We start from the raw sequence: 22162 nt of genomic DNA on the forward strand, positions 1-22162 counted from the left end.
ACAATCAACATTATTTCCATTAATATGATGAATAGCAAAGCCAATGCATTTCTTGTCTATGGAGAACCCACGACAATTATATGGCTAAGATTTGTAACATTTCTGGTTGATCCTGAAAGCAAGGAACTTGCCTTACTTAGAAAGGTTTGGATCATGAGTGCACAGATTGATTTTATACTATCAGGCATTCAAATCACATGGGATCTCCAGATGTTCGATGGGGCTCTTTCCTTCACTGTTCATTCAACAGATGTTGTAGGTTTCAAAGAATTTCTTCAGACCCTCAATCCTCTTTCAGACTACAGAGATGGGTTTCGGCAGAATGTCTGGGAACAGTCATTTGATTGTTCATTTCCAAAACCAGACTTACAAGAAACACACAGTAGGCAGTGCACTGGGGAGATGAAGCTGGAGGATCTTCCTGCACCTATATTTGAAATGAAAATGACTGGGCAGAGCTACAGCATCTACAATGCTGTTCATGCTGTGGCTCATGCTTTACAGGCTCTACACATGCTGGGTTTCAATAGGAAGAAAACTATGGTGAGGAAAAAACCTGATCTTCCAAATTTGCAGCCTTGGCAGGTATTCCCTTTGAATTGGAGTCTCCTTTTATTTCAAAGAGCAGTGTAATGAAGAATTATGTTTTGAACCTTTCATGGAAAGTCTTAATATTTTATGTATGTGGAATCAACTTAAGTATGAGAAAAACATAGAAATAAGGTACAATTTATTAACGGAACAAACATGCCTTTAGAAATCCTGGTGCTACATAACTAGAGATTTTTATGAGAAGATAGGAGAATCATATGTTTAAATTGTTGTAGAGTTTCTCCTTGAGCTTCTGGTGGACTAGAAGACCTCCAATGTCCCTTCTAATGCTGTGATGTTGTGTTGTTTAAAACAGATGCAGAAAAACCAGTTTGTGTTGTTATTTTGTCATTTAGGTATTCTGCTATTATGATCATCCAGAAGCTGCTACAAAAATCATGGTTTTTTGTGCAATCTATGGTGATTTATCAAAGATTGCACAATAAGAGTGAGTTAAAATGATAGTTTACATTGCTTTTTATTGTTGCTTCCAAAAATGATGAATTCTCTAAGAACTTTTTATGTGGTTCATGAACTTTTCAGAATGACAAGCTGAACTTTCTCTCTTTATCAGAGATTTAGAGGAAAGAAGTGCAGTCCTTCTTAGATGTGGCATGCATAGTTTGAAACAACTCCGGGTTTCCAATAGTCTCTTCTTCTCATTCATCTATCAGAGAATGCTTAAGCCTCATATTCTAAAATCTGACTAAAAGAAATTAATCAGACTCTCAAATAGCGTTCTACCAATGAGGAAAGATTAGATTTGATCTATCTTGAATGAGTGGTTTAAGCAGTAGACATAAAACAGAAATGATGGATTTTACATAAGTCCAAAAGCCTATTTTCATTTAGCTATATTATCCTATATTTACTTAAAATAATAACAAAGCCATAATGAGGTTGACATGTAAATTTCTATGCAACTTTGATTATTAAATTTCTAAATATAGATATTTAATAATAGTTGTTGGAATATGACAAATGAGTGAATGAACTTGATTATGATATTCTCTTTTCTATTATATTGCTATCAATTCCCCCTCTCTCCTATTCTCTTTCAATTAGGTCCATTCATTTCTTCAAGGCATTTCTTTTAACAATTCAGCTGGGGAGAGAGTCTTCCTGAATGAGAAAGGGGAAGCAACTGGTGGCTTTGACTTCACAAACTTGGTCACTTTTCCAAACAGATCCTTTAAGAGAGTAAGAGTGGGAAAGCTGGATCTGGAGGCTCCAAAAGGGAAGGAATTATGGATTGCTGATGATCGGATTGTCTGGAGTCCAGCTTTTAACCAGGTATCAAATTAGTGAATTGACCAAGTCTTAATCCATTAGGATGCCCTATTGAGCTTAGTCTCTTTCAAAATCTGATTTTAAAGAAAAATTGAATATTGTTATCAAATGTTGTTGGTGATCAAGCACTCATCAATTTGACAAAATGAGATTACAATACAAAAGCCATCTTTGCATATTTGGTTTACATTTCCATTTGTAATCACAAGAATAGCCATGTTTCTGTGAGTTAGTCACTAAGGGTTATTATTTTCCCACCCTGACCTTCAAATAGGACCTTTTCTACATCATTGTAGTTTCTACATATTTTTAAGTTGGTGATGAAGTTGATAAATTCAGTATTCTTTTGGGAAGTCAAAAATAATTTCTCTATATAAAGGGTAAATATGATGAAGTGTTCTAAATATCTCCCCTTCAAAACTTTTTTATGATTATCACCAGGTTCCTCCACTTTCTCGATGCAATGACCCCTGTTTACCTGGATCTTGGAAGAAAGGGATTGAGGGGGATCAGTTCTGCTGCTATGACTGTGTTCCATGCCCAGAAGGGAAGATTTCAAATCAAAATGGTAGAGTAGGCATTCTACCATTTTTCATTAGACTTAAACAAAAAATAATAAACTACTGTATTTTTGGAGTATAAGATGCACCTTTCCCTCCTAAAAGAGGGTGACAATTGGGGTGCATCATACACCGAATGTAGCCCCACCCACCCACCAACCCCAACCCTTTGGCCTCTGCCTCCAAGAAATTTACCTCTTTGTAGCAAACAGGGGCTTGCAGAGGCTTAAATAAACTATAGCAATCCATGCAGCCTCTAACAGCTGATGATCGGGAGAAATTGAAAGTGTAACTAGTGTAAGGTGACTAGGTTTTCATATTGGTAAAGAAGGACACCTTTGACCGGGGGGGGGGGGTTGATTAAAAATTTTATACGGAGCAACAAAAATTTTTATACAACGCAAAAATAGTATTGTAATATTTTTTTTTATTTCAACATAACTACAATTTGCAAATATAAATTGTAACTGTTGCCAAACATCAAAATTTTGATCACGTGACCATGAGGATGCTGCAATGGTTGCTAAGTGTGAAAATGGTCGTTAAGTGTGAAAAATGGTCATCAGTCACTTTTTTCAATGCCATTGTAACTTTGGTCACTAAACACATTATACCACCTTTCTTGCCACAGTTCTTAAGTGAATAACTGTAGCTGATACGTTAGTAACATAAGTGACTCTGGTTCCCCCATTTGACTTTGTCAAAAAGTCACAAAAGGCAATTACATGAGCCCAGGACACTGAAACCATCATAAATATGAATCTGTTGCCAAACATCAAAATTTTGATCACGTGACCATGAGGATGCTGCAATGGTCGCTAAGTGTGAAAATGGTCGCTAAGTGTGAAAAATGGTAATCAGTCACTTTTTTCAATGCCATTGTAACTTTGGTCACTAAACATATTATACCACCTTTCTTGCCACAGTTCTTAAGTGAATAACTGCAGCTGGTATTTTGTATTTTGGATAGAATCTTTTTTTAAATAGTCTAAGACAATTTTAAAAAAAGAATCCACAAAGAATAAATTGAAGTAAAACATTTCAAACTATTCCACACAGAATAAATTGAAGTAAAACTATTTTTAAAAATTCTATGCAAATACATTTCAAAGTATTGTGCATAGAATTTTTAAAATGATTTATTTCAATTTATTTTGGATAGAATCTTTTTTTAAATAGTCTAAGACAATTTAAAAAAAGAATCCACACAGAATAAAACTATTTTAAAAAATCTTATGCACAATAAATAAAATATTATTTTAAAATACATTAAAAAAATAAAAGAAAATAAACCCGGCTCACTTACCAGCAGGCAGGCACTCCAAGTCAATCCAGAATAATGTAGATGTTAATACAAAGAACTGAGCAAATTAAAATGGTGAAATTAGTCCCAGGGAAATATTTTTCAAAGAAACCTTGCCATCATTTTTCCCACACGAGCTGACACCTCCAACCTCCGTGCCCCCCCCTCTGGGAAATCCAGGAAGGAACAGTCACTACTACTCTAGCCAAAGTGTTTCCTGGAGCTCTATTGTTAGAAATCGTGACTGTCCTGCCAAAATTGGGATATCTGGTCACCTTAAACTAGCCGTTTGCTCCACATGGCAAATTGCTGGGAGGCAGATTTTTTTTTTCTTGTGCTAATCAGGCTGTTTGCTGCAAGGAGGTAAGTCAACAACTCTAAATGCCTGTAGAATGTTCAAATTGTTAGACATTTTTTTAAATACTGCTTTATTATTGTTCTAGACAACTTAACAAAATGAAGAAGGTTTTTAAAATAAATGCTTGATCTGAAGAGGCCCATTGCTATTGTTTTAAAAAGTGCTATACTTTTAAATAGCAGAGAATAACTATACTTTCAGAAAGCACATCAATTTTAACAGCATCTGTACAAGTATAGTCAGAAATATAACACTACAAACAGTATTGTTCGTACTGTTTGTTGCAAGGAGGCAAATTGCTGGGAGTTAGAGGCAGAAGCAGATATTTTTCCCTTGTTTTCCTCCCCAAAATCTAGGTGTGTCTTATACTTTGGAGCGTCTTATACTCCAAAAAATATGGTGCTTGTTAGTAATTTAATACTTGCATAAAATTAATGAGCTGGGACTTCCGGTCTGGCGTCACGCTGGAACGGGCTGCTGACAGACTCTCTGTTCGGTTCGCCCGGTCTTTCCACGAGCGTGGCCGTAATAGGCAAGGTCCCTTCGAGGTGCGAGGACCTTTGGAGAGGGGAAACCTCTGTGCAGTGGAGGGTGAAAGGCGATCTCCTCCCACGAAGCAAGAGGCTCCCTCAGAGTTCGTGCAAAAGAGGTCGGCTGATTAATGGCCGACCAGAAGGCGTGACTGCCAGCCACTAATAAGGAAGGGAGAGACAGCTGCAGGGAATATATAGCGGACCAAATGACGGTAATCACAAGATCTGACTTAAAAGCCTAAACCTAAAAGATAAACAACTTTACTGCAATAAATACAGATACGTGTGTGGGCGCATTTATCTGCAGCGGCTATTAAATACAAACAGTGAACTTTTGTGAAAGCTGATTGACGTTGTGAATAGAAGAAGACAGGCTTTGGACTAGTTAAATTTGAGGATTAACAGAGGACGAGACGAAGAAGAGAAGCTGGATTTGCCTGCCTGGGAAAAAGGAAAGAAGTTTAATCACAAGGGTTTGAAGTACCCGGTGTCATATTACAGCCAGAGACAGCAGAAGGAAAACACTACACTGACAACAGGAAGAGATTGATGGGTGAGTTCTAAATACTTTCTGGCCTCTCCTGCACCCTGTCGTATCACGCTGAAACGTTTCTCTTCCTGACTCTCCCAGATACTATAGAATTAACTGAGCCTATATTTCACAGCCCTGCTCCAGCTTAATTACCCTGTATGTACCCCGGGCTCTGTATAACTACTTAAGCAGCACTCAGAAGGTACTAGACTTACACCTTATAGGGGAAGAGCTGAATTAAAGCAAATGGCAACGAAAACAGTAACCTTAATTAAAGGGAGTAAAAAGCAAACTCCCCTATCTACCCCGGTGAGGGAAAAGTCCCCTGAGGGCAGGCAAACGGGAGATAAGGCAGCCCCAACCCTGCAAGACCAGGAAGTAACAATGGACTCCCTACAAGAGACAATATTGAAGATGGGGGAAAGTGTCGCCAAAGGCCTGGAGGGAGTAAAGAATGAAATGCGTGAAGTAAGAAACAATATGGGAAAAATTGAGGAACGTATAGGAGTAATACAAACAGCGCTGCTGAAAAATGAGCAGGAAATTCAAAATGTTAAGGGGAGAACGGAAATAGTGGAAAAAAGGATAGACAAAGTGGAGGACAATCTGGAATCTATAAACTTAAGCCTGGAGGAGGCCATCCTCCAGCTAGAATTAGAGCGATCAGCATATTATTTAAGACTACAAAACGTGGAGGAAGCAAAAGATGAAAACCTCCGGGAGCTGATTGGAGAAATCCTGGGATTAGTCCTCGGCAGGCCGAAAAAAGAGGTTATTAATGATCTGGACGAAGCCTATAGAGTCAATACAGGCTTCGCGAGACGCCACCGGCTTCCGAGGGAGATCCATGTGAGGGTGTTGAGAAGACAGCTGAGAGAGGACATTCTAAGTACAATAAGAGGGGACTCTCTAACATACAAAGGTAAAGAAATTCTCATCTTAAAACAGACTCCACGGAGAGTCAGAGAGAAGAGAAGGAAATACAACTTCCTCTCCACACGTTTAAACAGAGACAGAATTCAGTTCAGATGGCTCCTTCCAGAAGGAATGTTGATAACATGGAGGGAAAAGAAATACCGAATAGATACCTTGGCGAAAGCTCAAGAATTCCAGGAACTTTTACTAGCAGACGATGAGAGATTTAATAAAGAAGGACTTTTAAGACAGGGGGACACTATAATTGAAACTCAACCAGAGGGGCGGGGGCCAGGAGAGGCCAGAGAACGAGAGAGATATGGCAGAGAAGATTCGAAAGCAAGGTCACCCATCGAGACTCGATCCAAAGGTGCCCTCAAAGCGAATAACGTGTAAGGGAATTGAAGAATGGGAAACGAATGTACTATCAGCTAATGTAAATGGTCTTAACATAACTTCCAAAAGAAAACGAGTACTGTTGGATCTAGTGAAACAAAAGTTAGATGTAATCTGTCTTCAGGAAACCCACATTAAAGAAAAATACAATAACCTGTTGGTCTGTCCAAAACTAGGTAAAACATTCTGCTCGTCAGCACAAACCAGAAAAAGAGGAATTGTGATGTATATAAAAGAATGGTTGAACCCCAAATTAATATATGCAGACAAAGGTGGTAGGGTATTAATGGTGGAGATAATTAATGGTGGGAAAAAATTTTTACTAGTTGGAATCTATGCCCCAAATCAAAAACAAGAGAGATTTTATATTAATCTATATAAGAGGATAAATGAAATAGAGTGGCAAAATATATGTATTCTAGGGGATTTCAACGCTATAGCAGATGGTAAGATGGACTATAAGGGTACCCACAAGAAAAGCACAAGAAGGAAACTACCGTCTGCCTATGTAAATATGGTGAAGGATTTAGATCTTTATGATGTCTGGCGAGCAATGAATGACAAGATGCAACAGTACACGTTTTACTCCCATCCACATAATTCATGGTCCCGTATCGACATGGTTTGGTCAAACTCGGAGCTACTCATGGATACTGTAAATATTGAAATAATAACCAACAAGTGGGCCGATCATCACCCAGTCTTATGGCAATGGAAAGGGAAGGCAAGGATAAAAGCTAGGTGGACATTAAACCAGAACATACTACAAGAGAAACAATTTGTACAACAAATAGAAAAGGAACTGGGCTACTTCTTTAAAGAAAACGGTAAAGAGCAGACCTCAATACAAAATGTTTGGGACACGATGAAGGCAGTTGTGAGGGGAATTTCCATAGCCTATATAATAAGAAGAAACAAAATGCACAGGGAAAAACTTAATACACTGAACAAAGAACTAAGAGAGACGGAACTGCTGACCCAGAAAGAGCCAGAAAATAGTAGACACAGGGAAAAAGGAGAGTTAATTAAACACCAAATAAATTTGATCTCCCAAGAGGAAATAGCACAAAACATTAAGAAAATGAAGCAGAATTATTTTGAACATGCAAATAAAACTGGGAGATGGTTGGCCCACAAAATAAGAAAGGAGAAGGTCAAAAGAATTATTAAACAACTGTATGACGAGGAGGGGAATCTGAAACAAGAAATAGGAGAAAAGAAAAAGATAGTACAGAACTATTATAGGAAACTATATAAACAAGACGAAATTAATGAACAGGACATTAGAAAATACCTTATAAAGCAGAAGCTTCCAGTCTTGTCGGAGGAGATGAGAGAGATGCTCGATAAAGAAATCACACAAGAAGAACTGAAAAAGGCCATTCAAAAACAAAAAAACAATAAAACACCTGGGCCGGATGGGCTCCCGTCAGAAATATATAAAAAACTTCAAAATACCATAGAAGACAAATTATTAGAACTATGTAATGATACATTGCAAAATGGTAGGGTCCCAAAATCATGGGGGGAAGCCTACATTACCCTAATACCAAAGGAAGAGGCGGACAGTAGCAAGGTCCAAAATTATAGACCCATATCCCTGTTAAATGCAGATTACAAAATCTTTGTATCAATATTGGCGGAAAGACTAAAAATAATATTAAATCAGAGTATCCATTCGGATCAAAACGGCTTTCTCCCAAAAAGACATATTAGAAACAATACAAGAATAATAATTGATACCCTGGAATTCTATCAAACAAGATCCGAGAAACAACTCGCATTAATCTTTGTCGACGCTCAGAAAGCCTTTGATAACCTAGATTGGAACTTTCTAACCACTCAACTAAAAATGATGAAATTTGGCGATAAATTTATTAGGATTATAGAATCTATATATTCACGGCAATCTGCAAATATTATAGTCAATGGGGAACTAACGGAGAGGATACAAATTGGAAAGGGTGTTAGACAAGGGTGCCCGCTCTCCCCACTACTATTTATTACGTCTCTAGAGGTCCTTTTAAATCGGATAAGATCAAATCAGGAAATTAGGGGCCTGACCATAAAAAAAGAACAATATAAAGTACAGGCCTTCGCGGATGACATGGTCTTTATCGTGGAAGACCCCTTACTTTCAGGACCGAATTTGATGAAGGACATTGAGAACTTTGGGTGTGTGGCCGGTTTAAAAATAAACAAGGAAAAAACAAAAATGATTATAAAAAATTTCCCCAAAAACCAGATTGGAGAACTAGAGGAAACAATGGAATTAAAGGTAACTAAAAAAATTAAGTATTTAGGGATCTGGCTGTCTGCGAAGTGCTCTTCCATAAAAGAAGACAACTATGATAAGTTGTTACAGAATACCCAAAAGGACTTAAAAACCTGGTCAAAACTACAACTATCACTGATGGGAAGAGTCGCAGTAATTAAAATGAATGTTCTCCCAAAAATCCTCTACCTATTTCAAACGGCACCGGTTAAGCTAGGGGAAAAATTTTATAATGATTTGGACAAAATGATTCGTAACTTTATATGGAATGGTAAAAAGCCCAGAATAAAATATATGCACCTGCAGGATAAAAGAACTCAAGGGGGAATGGGATTACCGGAATGGAAAACATATCATCAAGCAGCAACAACTATGTGGATAAAAGAATGGGTAATGTTAGCTAATAAAAGAATCTTAACAATAGAGGGCCACGACCTGCAATACGGGTGGCACAACTACTTATGGTGCGAGGGAAATAAAATCCACAATTATTTTAGTAGTCACCATTTAAGGGGGGTATTGATTAAGGACTGGCTCGAAATTAGAAGGAGATACTATACGCAACTACCTAAATGGATATCTCCGACGGAAGCCCTGATATACCCGAATTTGATAAACTTGGATAAAATTGTTACCTACCAACAGTTGCTAGACGACCAAAACAAACTAAACCCCAGGGAAAATTTGGCTGATAAGGGAATAAACATCGATTGGTGGCCATATCTTCAAATTCAAAACAAACATAAATTCAATCTAGCACAACCTGGCTTCCAGAACAAGAACCAGGAATTAGATAAAATTTTAATTGGACCAGATGAGAAATTAATTTCAAAAATATACAACTGCTTACTGATTCGAAAAACGGAAGCAGAAAGAGTAAAAGAAGTCATGGTAACCTGGGCCCAAAACATCGGCCACTCAATAGATCTAGACGACTGGGAAAGAGTCTGGGAATGGAATCTAAAATTGACAAAGTCGACGGCCTATAAAGAAAATATATATAAAATGTTCTATCGCTGGCATCTTCCACCGACAAGACTGGCGAAAATGTCTTCAAAAGTTTCAGCCATATGCTGGAAATGTAAAACGGTGCTGGGCACGTACTACCATATGTGGTGGACGTGTCCGGTAGCCAAAGCATATTGGAAGCAAATACTAGGATGGCTGAATGGAATCCTGTCAATTAAACTATGCTTTAAGCCGGAAACTTTCTTATTAGGAATAATAGATCAAAAAATTTGCAAATCTGACCAATACCTCCTAGTCCATATTCTGACAGCGTCAAGGATTGTTTACGCACAGTGCTGGAAGAGTGAAAATGCCCCTACCAACACTATGGTGATGAATAAAATTTTAGAACTAGCAGAAATGAACAGACTGACGATGCGAATTAATGACAAAGAAGACACAGACTTTTATACAGTCTGGGAGAAGCTATACAAATGGCTTGATGAGTCAGTGAAGACCTAGACATAAAAAGAGATAGCTAACTAACCTATCACGATTAAACCAATAACTCAAATGAACAATATACAACAACTGAGAGATAAACGAAAGGAGAAATGTATCAGGGGCGAGAACCCACCGTCGAGCAATTTTGTCACGCTACAATGCTGGGAAAACTTTAAAAAGCTGATAGGAAATTCGCTATAATTACCTGCATGAAATTAGTGATCAAACTTCATTTTAGATGAGGCGAGAAGACGTATAATCCTTGCCTCTTCAAGCAAGGAAAGGGAAAGAGAACCAGATTGTCCTCAGCAGAGGAAAATACGCAAATGTAACAAAGGTTAGAAGGGAGGGAAGGAGGATAGTAGGGAAGTCTGGATGGAGAGGAGAAAGGAGAGGAATAGGAAAGGCAGAAGAAGGGGGGAAGAAAGAGGAGGAAGAGAAAGAAGAGAAGGGAAAGAAGGTGGGAAGAAAGAAGGAGAGAAGAAAGAGAAGAAACTGGGGGAGGAAGGAGGGAGGGAAGAAGAGAGGGTAGTAAAGAGGGAAAGAGGGAGGGAAAGAAAGAGAGAAGGTGAGTTGAAAGGAAGGAGGGAAGGAGGGAGGAAAGGAGGGAGATTAAGAGAAAAGGAAGGAGGAGGGAAAGAGGCAGGGAAGGAGGGAAGGTATGTGTGAAGGAGGGGGGGAGCGAGGGAGGGAAAGGAGGGGGAAGGAAAGGAGAAAAGGAGAAAAGAAAGGAGGGAAGGCAGGGGAGAAGGAAGTAAGGGGGGAGGGAAGAAAAGAGGGAGGGAAAGATACCTAACCTTTGATGTTTATAATGATTTGATAGTATGGGAATATCTCGAAATGTAGTTGTATTGTTTTGTTACAAGTTATGGATGTTGTATTTTCTTTTTACCAATAAAATCTATAAAAAAAAAAAAAATTAATGAGCTGACTTTGAGTATTTTAGAATGCAACTAGATATATAAAAATGTATGTGTGTGTGTGTGTGTGTGTGTGTGTGTGTGTGTGTGTGTGTGTGTGTTCCAGCATAACTCTGGAACGTCTCCAGCAATTTCAGCCAAACCTGGTACACAGGTGACTTACTCTTTGGAAACAAAATCTGTGGTGGTAAGACACCCCTAATACCCCTTTGTATGTGTGCTGTTCAGGCTTATACTGCTGGTTTGCTCAAGGATGCAATTCGCGCACACACACGCTTGATGCGCACTATGCACACATGTGCAGTACTAAAAAAGCTTCTGTGCATGTGCAGAACCAAAAAACAAATGGCACTGCTTATGGCATCGCTGAGAGAACCAGTTTGGGGCATGGCAGGCCAGGTTACTACCTTCTCGGCCGATGTGAATCTTTAAAAAAAGGCTGAGCATTATTTTAGGACATTCCTCTGTATGGACTTAAGCAATAGATCAGATTAGTTGAAGTTCATTATGAGTGGATATGTTTCTTTTTCCTGTTTTACATTGATTTCCACTATAAAAATATATCTAATATAAGCAATGTAAATAACCAGCATCGCATCTGACCTACAAGCAGAAGCAGTGTCTGACCACACAACTCTCTTGCAAATTGTGCCCAATTTGTGCAACTTTGCAGCAGTCCAACTATATATATATTGCCAGCCAAGAAGTGGAAATTCTTCTCAAAGGGAGGTTGAAACCAAATATCCTCCTGACCAATTGATCCATGTGGCTGAGTCTTCTCCAAAGGATTTACGCTGCTAATTCAAGCCAATTTTAATAAACATAGCAGTAAACAGAAAGATCTGTGATTTGTCTGGCAATGAATTCCAACCTCCCGCCCCCCAAGTCTGCCAACCCAGAAATGAGAAAATGGCTCCTGCAAGGTTTGATTTTGTATTATTTGGAGCACTGTCAAAGAGCACAGATTGCATAGATTGTGCAGTATAGCATCCACTGTTGCATAGTCAGCTGCTGCTTCTGCTTCTAGATCAGATGGCATTCTGGTGTTTTCCCCTTGTTCCCCAGTAATCAATTTTAAAAGCAGAGATTATTATCAGACAGAAAAGCAGCTCCACAAATCAAGGTTCAACCAATCTAATTTATTGCTTAATGTCAATGCAGAGGAATATACTCAAATAATGTATATTGTAAATAATATACTCAGACATGATTTCACAACGAACAACAATATATGTTGTTAGTGCATGTGTGTCTATTGATGGGTGATTTTTGAGAGTGCTAGGTGTCTAGAAATTCCCTAGCATTTTTGGACTTTGCCTGGTCTAAGATTGTTACATTTTCCCAATTGAAACTATCAATAAATATTTTGTGAAATTAAAGAATTTTCTTCATGTCTTCTGACTGCATTCTTCCAGTCTTCTGCCTCTTTGTCCTACATAGTGGCTGTTGCAGTTCTCACATTATATGCTCACATCAGAGTGGTATTCCGCCATTTCTGAGAAATAGTTTGGAGAAGCAGCAAATAGGCCTTTATCCTGCCTTCACTGCATATAATGATGGTTTCATTTGAACCTGGGCTATATTACATACTAGGCAGAGATCTTAGCCATTAGGCCACAGGCTCTTATCCATTATCAGCGAAGCCAGGGTGAAAGGTATCTATTAGATTTTTTTTTACAACCCCCGGTATGCTCAAATATGGGAGGAAGATTACTACTTCCATTCTCTGTCCTTCGGCTCGTCACAAGAGACCATTCAGGCAGAAACCCAATTATTTATATTTATATATATATATATATATATATATATATATATATATATATATATATATATATATATATATATATATATATATACACACACCATATATATATATACCATGATTGAAATAATGTATCTGTCACTTTAAATGCTCAAGTGAGTTGTGATTGGATGCTGTTGCTTTAATCGTCCATAAGATGGAGTAGGAACTACTAATGGTTGTTCCTGGTTGTTCCTGTATGTTCTCCGTGCTTGTTATTGGAGTTGAATACTGTATATTGGATGGTGGCTACTCTGTATGTTAGTTACCTGTCTACATGGTGAATCGTGAGATGAGCATCTGTAAACCAATGTGTTGTATCATAGAATGGTTCCTCCTAATGAGCCCAAGCAAATCAGAACTCCAAGGCTGGAATCTTCCTCAATATTCATAAATATTTCCCAGGGTTTTAACATAGTTAAAATACAAAATGTTTCTCTCTTGAAGTGTAAGTGATCTCATTGTCCAATAAAATGAATTAGCTGGCTCCTTAGGCACTCCCATTCTTGTTATACTGACACTTATGGAAATGACCTCAGTTCCAAAGAGAAAGACTCGTGCTTTGCCTGGCAAGGCATTCCAACCTCTCCCCCCACCACCACCAGTGTCTGCCAACCAAGAAATGAGAAAATGGCTCCTGGCAGGTTTTGGTTTGAAGTTGACATATATAGGATGCACCAAATTCTGCATCTTTTGTATTATTTGGAACATTGTCAAAGGGAACAAACTGGATAAATTGTGCAGCATAACATCCACTGTTGCATGGTCAGCTGCTACTTCTGCTTCTAGATCAGATAGCATTCTGATGTTTCCCTTTGTTCCCCCAGTAAACAATTTTGGAGGGGAGATTAATATCAGACAGGAAAAAAAAAACAGCTCCACACATCAAAGCTAAAATAATCTAATTTATTGCTGAAAGTCTATGTAAAGGAATGTATTCAAATAATGGTCACCCATTTCTAAACTGCAGTTAAGCTTACAAGAATTACAAACTCAATGCATTTTACCTTTCAAAGAACAGTAACAAATCCATGATACTGTGTTGAATATATGTTTTTTTTTAAATGGAAATAAGATTTTTTCTCTATTTATGTAATGCTTTAGGAATTCAAAGTATAAAAGCAATGAAATGTCTCTGTAAACATTAAACACCATTTGAGGTTCATCAATATCTGAAATATCCTAACAGGGAATAAGAAATTTAGATGCCCCTATCACATATACATTTTGTATAGGTATTAGTCATTCTAGTAATTTTTTCAGCATTTTTTCTGAACCAGAAATTAATTTCTCTTTGTGAGTTTCTCCCTGTGGTTGAGGTCAGGACGGAAAACAATGATGTAGCATTTTGGGAGGAATATGCATCCTAGCAAAGCAGCGCTGGAGGCCAAGATGGAGAAGATCTCCACAGCTACCATGGCTTTTCCTTTTGTGCTCAGATAGGCTGGAAAGAAGGAGATCCACACACTGCAAAAGGCCAACATGCTGAAGGTGATGAACTTGGCTTCATTAAAGCTGTCAGGTAATTTACGGGCAAGGAAAGCCACAATAAAGCTGGCAATGGCCAAGATACCCATGTAGCCCAATATACAGTAGAAGAAGAAATCTGACCCCTCGTTGCATTGCAAAATCATTTTTGGGGGCTGTGCATGCATGTCCAACTCAGGAAATGGGGGAGATGTCAACAACCAAACAACAGAAATGCATACTTGGAAGAGAGAGCAGGAAAGTATAATAGAAAAGGCCAATCTTCTCCCTATCCATTTCCTCATAAGAGATCCTGGTTTAGTGGCCATGAAAGCCACAACCACAGTGATGGTTTTAGCCAGTACACTAGAAATGGCCACTGAGAAGGTGATGCCAAACATTGATTGTCGGAGAAGGCAGGCCACTTTGCCTGGCTGGCTGAGGAAGAGCAAAGAGGTGAGAAAACAGAGCAGAAGAGAGACAAGGAGGGTGTAGGTTAAGGATCGGTTGTTGGCTTTGACAATGGGAGTATCTTTGTTCTTAATAAAAATTCCAAGAATCCAAGAGGTCCAGAAGAAGAAACCAAGAGCTGCGGAGGCTGAACCAATTCCTAAGGATTCTTCAAAAGTTAGGAAAACCAGCATTTTCAGTTTACATCCATTCTTTTCTTTATTTGGATAATGATCCTCTGAACATTCAAAGCAATCTTCCATATCTAGAAGGAAAATCAAGGTATTTTGTTTCATCTAGGCATTCCATTTTATTGAGTGGTGCTTGGTGCTCTCTGAGCTTGCTTGTTTCCTTGTGAATGTTTCATCGACCCAAACTAGCAGTGACATGCAGTCAGGGGAGGCAGGGGAGGCAGGGCCTCACCACTGCCATCATGAAAAGAAAAAAAAATTAAAAGGAAAAAGGCTGAGGTAGTTGCTGCCAGAGTCACAGTGGATGACTCTGCTTAGTGCTTAACTGTTTAAAAAAGCCTCTTAAAATGTGCCCTCTACAGGAAGAGGCGGGAGAACCACATGCCACATTTAGTCTAACTTTATGATTACTCAAGCAGAGTTAAGCAAGGGTTAAAAGCCGAAAAATTCCTTATGTAAATGTGGCACATGGTTCTCTCGCCTCCTCCTGTAGAGAGCATTTTTTTTAGAGGCTTTTTAAAAAAGTTAAGCAGAGTCATCCATTGGGGACTCTGGCAGCAGCTAACCCAGCCTGCCCTCAGCAGCTCTTGCCTTTTTCCTTTTACATTGTTACATTTTCATCATGGCTGACAAGAACAGAGTTGAAACAGCTGCAAAAGGTATGTGGGTCGGAGGGAGGGGGAGGAATTCAAAATTAATGTAATTTGTAAGCAATTGTATTATTGTAAGTAATGTGTGTGCGTGTGTGTGTGTGTGTGTGTGTGTGTGTGTGTGTGTGTTTTACCCGCCTCTGCTGGCGCATGGGCCGGCACTTTTTTTATGTTGGACATAGGGGCAGGGCTTTGGGACATAGCAGCAGGGCTTTGGGACATAGCGGCAGGACTTTTGTATGCCCCGGAGCTGTGTCCGCCATAGAGGCGAGAGGCCTCTATGTCGAACATAGCGGCAGAGTGGCTTTTCCTCTAGCACCAGGGGCGGCAGGGTGTTTTTTTCAAAAGCCGCCCTGCCACCCCAGCGCTAGAGGCAAAAGCTGCCCTGCCACTATATCCGACATAGAGGTGTCCCGCCTCTATGGCGGACACAGTGCTGGGGCTTATGGACACCCCAGTGCTGTTTCCACCATAGAGGTTGGATGCCTCTATGTCGGACACAGCAGCAGGACTTTTGGACGCCCTGGCGCTCTGTCCGCCATAGAGGTGGGATGCCTCTATGTCAGACATAGCAGCAGGGTGACTTTTGCCTGTAGCACTGGGGTGGCAGGGTGGCAGGGTGTCCTGCCTCTATGTCAGACACAAGCATGGGGCTTTCTGAAATGTCGGACACAGTGGCAGGGCTTTCAGAAAGCCCCAGTGTTGTGTCCGACATAGGGCGGCTTTTGCCCACTTGCCTCACCAGCCATAAACCTCACCGCACATCACTGCAAATTAGATACCATCAAAATGCCTTACAAGTCTATGTGGATGGAGAGATGCTGGAGTCTTTTTTGTTCTCTTTTGGTCTGATTGATTGCCTCTTTTGCATAATCTGTAGATGCTGTTAATGTCTATGGTTGATTGATGGCTGACTTGTGAGAGTGCCAGATATCTAGATATTCCCTGGCATTTTTGGACTTGGTGTGGTCTGGCATTGCCACATTTTCCCAATTGGAACTATAATTAAATCTGTCTATAGGTTGTGAAATTAAAGAATTTTGTTCATGTCTTCTGACCCCCCATTTGGTATTCATGGATGCATTCTGACAGTCTTCCACCTGTTTCTTTCACTTAGTGGTGGTTGCAGTCTTTACATTGTATCTTTACATGACTCTTGTTTTTCTTCTGCGCTTGCTCCATCTTTTGGTTTGCTTGGGAAATTTTGATGGGCTTTAGTTGGCTCATGTGCTACACTGATTTTATATGGTTGTCCAGTTTGTTTGGTGGCTTTTGAGATATTCTTGATGTATAGCAGTGTAATGCTGTTTAGGATTTGGGCTCGTTGTGCTGTATAGGATTGAGTAGTTAGGGACATTTTGATAAAGATGTGTGGGAATGCATTTTGTTGGAATGTGTTGCATAGATGCTCTATTTCCTTTTTCTGTTTTTCTGGGTTGCAGAACTGTATTTGGGCTACTTTAAATAAAGATACCCAGACAACTGAAAGCAAACAGCATTCCTTACTAGCAGTGATTATGTTACCTAGTTAGGGTAATGAAACATCTTCAAGAAAACAAGTAATCTCAGAGAGCCCCGAGGACCCCTCATTTCAACCCTGGGCTAAAAATATTCTTCTTTATTGGTATTCCATATTATTGAAAATCACTTTATTAACTTTATGCATAGAAGTATTTCATTAAAGTTTGCTTAAGTCTAATGAAAAATGGAAGAATTCCTACGATACCATTATGGTTTGAAATCTTCCCTTCTGGGCATGGAACACAGTCATAGCAGCAGAACTGATCCCCCTCAATTCCTTTCTTCCAGGATCCAGGTAAACAGGGGTCATTGCATCGAGAAAGTGGAGGAACCTGGCGATAAGCACAAAAGATTTTGAAATTGGACGTAGGTAGAGTTAGGTTATGTAATTTTTCTCCTTTATGGAGGGGAATTATTTTTGACTTCCCAAAGAATTGATAAAAGATGCAGGTATTCAAAAAAGTAGAAATTGTAATGATGTACAAAATTTCCTGCTTGAAGGACAGGGCGAACAAATCATGGAAAGGAATACTGAACTTATTAATTTCCTCTACAACTTAAAAAGATGTGAAAACCACAATGATGTAGAAAAGGTCCTGCTTGAAGAGCAGGGGGAGTAAATAATTGCACAGGGGAGCAATTTCATATAAAAATGGCTACTCTTGTGATTTCAAATGGATGTGGAAATCAAACATGCCAACATGTATTGTAATGTCATTTTGCCAATTTAATGAATGCTTGATCACCAACAATATTTGAAAAGAATATTCCATTCTTTCTGTAAAATCCAGGAATCAGATTTTAAATGAGATTAGGTTCAATATGGCATCATAATGGATTAAGACATGGTCAATTCACTAATTTGATACCTGATTAAAACCTGGACTCCAGACAATCATATCTTCATCAACCCATAATTCCTTCCCTTTTGGAGCCTCTAGATCCAGCTTTCCAACTCTAACTCTCTGAAAGGATCTATTTGGAAAAGTGATCAAGTTGGTGATGTCGAATACACCAGTTGCTTCCCGTTTATCATTCAGAAACACTGTCTCCCCAGCTGAATTGTTAAAAGAAATGCCTTGAAGAAATGAATGGAGCTAATAGAAAGGGAATTAAAGAGAGAGGGAATTAAAAGCAACATAATAGAGAAAACAAAAAGATATCCAAGTTACATTCACTCATTCTCCCATTTCCAATAACTATTATCAAATACATAAGCTTAGAAATTTTATAATCAATATTGTATGAAAATATATATATCAACTCTTTATTTATTTGATATTATTTTAAGGAAATATAACAATGCACAGAATCGGAATGAAAATAGGCTTTTGGAAACTTTATCCATTTACTAAATAAAAAAAACTAATTCAGGATAGATAATGTATAATATTTACTCATTGGTACAAAGCTATTTGAGAGTCTAAGATCTGGTTAATTTCCAGATTTTAGAATTTGAGACAGAAGCTTTCTTTAATAGATAAATGAGAGTTAGAGACTGATAGAGACTGTTGCAAATATAAGGTTGTTTCATACTATGCATGCCACATTTAAAAAGGGCCTGCTATGCCTCTAAATATCCCAAAGAGACAGAAAACTTAGTCAGATAGCTGGAAAATTGATTAGTTTTTGGAGAGATAACAAAAAGTAATATAAATTATCCTTTTAACTATTATTGTTCAAGCTATGCTGATTTATTAAATATTTTTTATCATTTTTGGTATCTATTTCATACAGAACAACATAACACAGATGCAAGATACCTTGAATGTTTTCTAGTAAAACAGCCAGCTCAATGAGAAGATCTTACAGCATTTCAAACAAATGGCTGTCTAATAAGCAGCTTGTGACCAAAAAAGCTTCTTCCAATATGTTAAAAACAAGAAAAAAGACAAGGAAACAATTGGTCCATTGCTGGGAGAAAGTGGCAAGAAGGTACAATCAACAGGGAGAAAGCAAAACTAATCAATTTGTTTCTTGCCACTGTCTTTAGACAAAGGGGGGAAAAAACCAATCCAACCTATCAAAAACACCACCACAAAAAACAGATTAGGAACACAAGTTAAAATAGGGAAGAAAATGGTATGTGAGCACCTTTCTACCCTAACTGAGTTCAAATCACCAGGACTGGATAGATTAAACCAGAAGGTTCTGAAGGAACTGGCAGATGAGATAGCAGAACCACTGAACTATATATTTCAAAGATCCTGGAGCACCATGGAACAGTGAGAGGACCGGAAAAGAGCTGATGTAGTTCCTATCTTCAAAAAAGGAAAAATATAGATCCAGGAAACCGCAGACCTATCAGCCTGACCTCAATATCAGGGAAGATTCTGGAAAAGATAATCAAGCAATGAATCAGCAAAAACCTAGAACCCCACAAAGTAAAAACCAAAAGCCAACATGGTTTTGTCAAAAGAGATCATGCCAGACTAATCTTGTCGCATTGTTTGGCAAAGTGACAAAATTAGTGGACCAGAGGAATGCTATCAATATAATTTAATTGAAGTTCAGTAAGGTATTTGATAAAATAGACCATAACCTGCTACTAGATAAAGTAGAAAAATGTGGGTTAGACAGCATCACCATCAGATGGATTCATAACTGACAGACCAACTGCACTCAAAGTGTAGTCCTCAATGGAATTTCATCTACATGAAGAGAAGTATACAGTGGGCTACTCAAAAGCTCTGTTTTAGGCCCAGTACTTTTCAACATCTTCATCAAAGACTTGGAGGAGGGAACAGACGTGGAACTCATCAATTTTGCAGATGACACCAAACTGGCAGGAGTAGCTAATAATCCAGAAGATTGGCTCAAGATACTGAAAGATCTTGACAGACTTGAACATTGGGCGCTATCTAATAAAATGAAATTCAATGGTGAAAAAAGTAAGGTTCTACATTTAGGCATGAAAAAAAAATACAGGTACTGTATATGTGGCACCTTGCTCAGTAGTAGTAATTGTTAGAGGGATTTTGGGGTGCTAGTGGACAACCTTTAAATATGAGCCAGCAGTGTGCAGCAGTTGCCAAAAAAAATCCAACCCAGTTCTAGGCTGCATAAACAGAGGGATAAAATCAGGATCACTTGAATAGTTAATACCACTTTAAATTGCCTTGGTAACACCACACATGGAATACTGCATTCAATTTTGGTTGCCACAATTTTTTTAAAAAAGATGCTGAAACTCTAGAAAGAGTGCAGAGAATAACAATAAAGATGATTAGGGGACTGGAAACTAAAAGATATGAAGAACGGTTGCAGGAATTGGGTAGATTAGAGATTAGATAACCATTTGGCTGAAGTGGTGTAGGTTTCCTGTCTAAGGAGTGGGTTGGACTAGAAGAACTCCAAGGTCCCTTCCAACTCTGTTATTCTATTCTATTCTATTCTATTCTATTCTATTCTATTCTATTCTATTCTATTCTATTCTATTCTATTCTATTCTATTCTATTCTATTCTATTCTATTCTAACTGCATTGCAAATATCTGCCATTATGGAGCACCCAGAATTTCTGAAGGCAATTTCCCCCCCACTAATTACTGTTAGGAAAGGGTTCTATTCCTATTTTTTTCACACACGCAGAATATATTAAGACTTTCCACAATGGGTTCCAAAGGTAATTCTATTTCAAACTGCAGATTGAAATAAAAGAAGCCTTCAGTGCAAATGGAATACCTGCCAAGGCTGCAGCTGTGGAAGATCAGGGTTTTTACTCATCATGGTTTTCCTCCTATTGAACCTCAACATGTCTAGAGCCTGCAAAGCATGAGCCACAGCATAAACAGCATTGTAGACACTGTAGCTTTGGCCAACCATTTCCATTTCAAACAGAGGTGCAGGAAGATCCTCCAGCTTCATCTCTTCAGTGCATCTCCTACTGTGTATTTCTTGTAACTCTGACTTTGGAAATGAACAGTCAAATGTCTGTTCCCAAATATCCTGTCGAAACCCATCTCTGGAGTCTGAAAGAGGTTTGATGGCCTGAACAAATTCCCTGAAACCTACAACTTCTCTCGAATGAACACTGAAGGAAATAGCCCCATGGAACATCTTGAGATCCAAATTGATTTGAATGCCTGATAGTACAAAGTCAATCATTGCAGTCACAATCCACACCTTTCCAAATAGTGCAGTTTCCTTACTTTCAGGATCTGACAGAAATATTACAGCTCTTAGCCAAATACTTGTCAGGGATTCTCCATAGAGAAGAAATGCATTGGATTTGCTATTCAACATTTTACTTGCAGTAATGAGATACTTAGATAAGTTTCTTCCAAGTTTCCAAGTGGACTATTGGATGAAGCCTTTCTATGAATGCTGAACATATTCCATTCTGTGAAGCAAGGGCTGCATTTTCTGTAAGAATTTTTCTCCATTGTTGTTATCAATAGTAAATATCCCAATCCATGTCCACTTGAAATGGCGAAGCAGTTGGATGATCCCAATGTACTGCTGGTCCTCTTTGGGGACCATGAAATAAAGTGAAGAGAGCTTACTGGTCTGAAATTCCTCCTGAGGTAATGCGCCACAAGTCAGCTAAAAGAAAGTCCAGTAGAATTCTGATGAGACTTTTGTTCAATTTTTTCTATTTTTTTCATTCAAAATATAGCCAAGGAAAATTATTGTCCCAGCATTTCCTAAAGAATATAGACACAATTTTGGTGGAAATATTTCAATCATAGGCACTAGATCAGGGGTGTCAAACTCAAGGCCCAGGGGCTGGATCGAGCCTGGGGAATTCTTAGATCTGGCCCACAGGGCTTCCCTGGAAACAGTGAAGGACTAGCCCTGGTGCCTCAGCCTGGCTCTCCCAACCTCCATTTTATCTTTCAGCATGCTGGAGCATGTTCTCGAAGCCAAAAATAGAGCTCACGAGGGCCACCTGTGCCCCTTTGATCAGACCTAAGTGTAGTACATAAAATTATCTGCTACAATGTCCTAACCTGTCA

General features: G+C 38.7%; 1 protein-coding gene across 1 annotated transcript; it reads right to left on the minus strand.

Moving 5' to 3' along the window:
* Positions 1-14209: 14209 nt before the first annotated feature.
* On the minus strand, positions 14210-21449 carry LOC116521781 (vomeronasal type-2 receptor 26-like). The gene is made up of 4 exons (XM_032236437.1): positions 20889-21449; positions 18075-18302; positions 17411-17537; positions 14210-15108 (listed from the first exon to the last, which is right to left on the minus strand). The coding sequence occupies exons 1-4, from the start codon at positions 21447-21449 to the stop codon at positions 14210-14212; spliced, it is 1815 nt and encodes a 604-aa protein (XP_032092328.1).
* Positions 21450-22162: the final 713 nt, after the last annotated feature.

This window comes from Thamnophis elegans, chromosome Z (assembly GCF_009769535.1).
Source record: "Thamnophis elegans isolate rThaEle1 chromosome Z, rThaEle1.pri, whole genome shotgun sequence".
In the NCBI taxonomy this organism is placed as follows: Eukaryota; Metazoa; Chordata; class Lepidosauria; order Squamata; family Colubridae; genus Thamnophis; species Thamnophis elegans.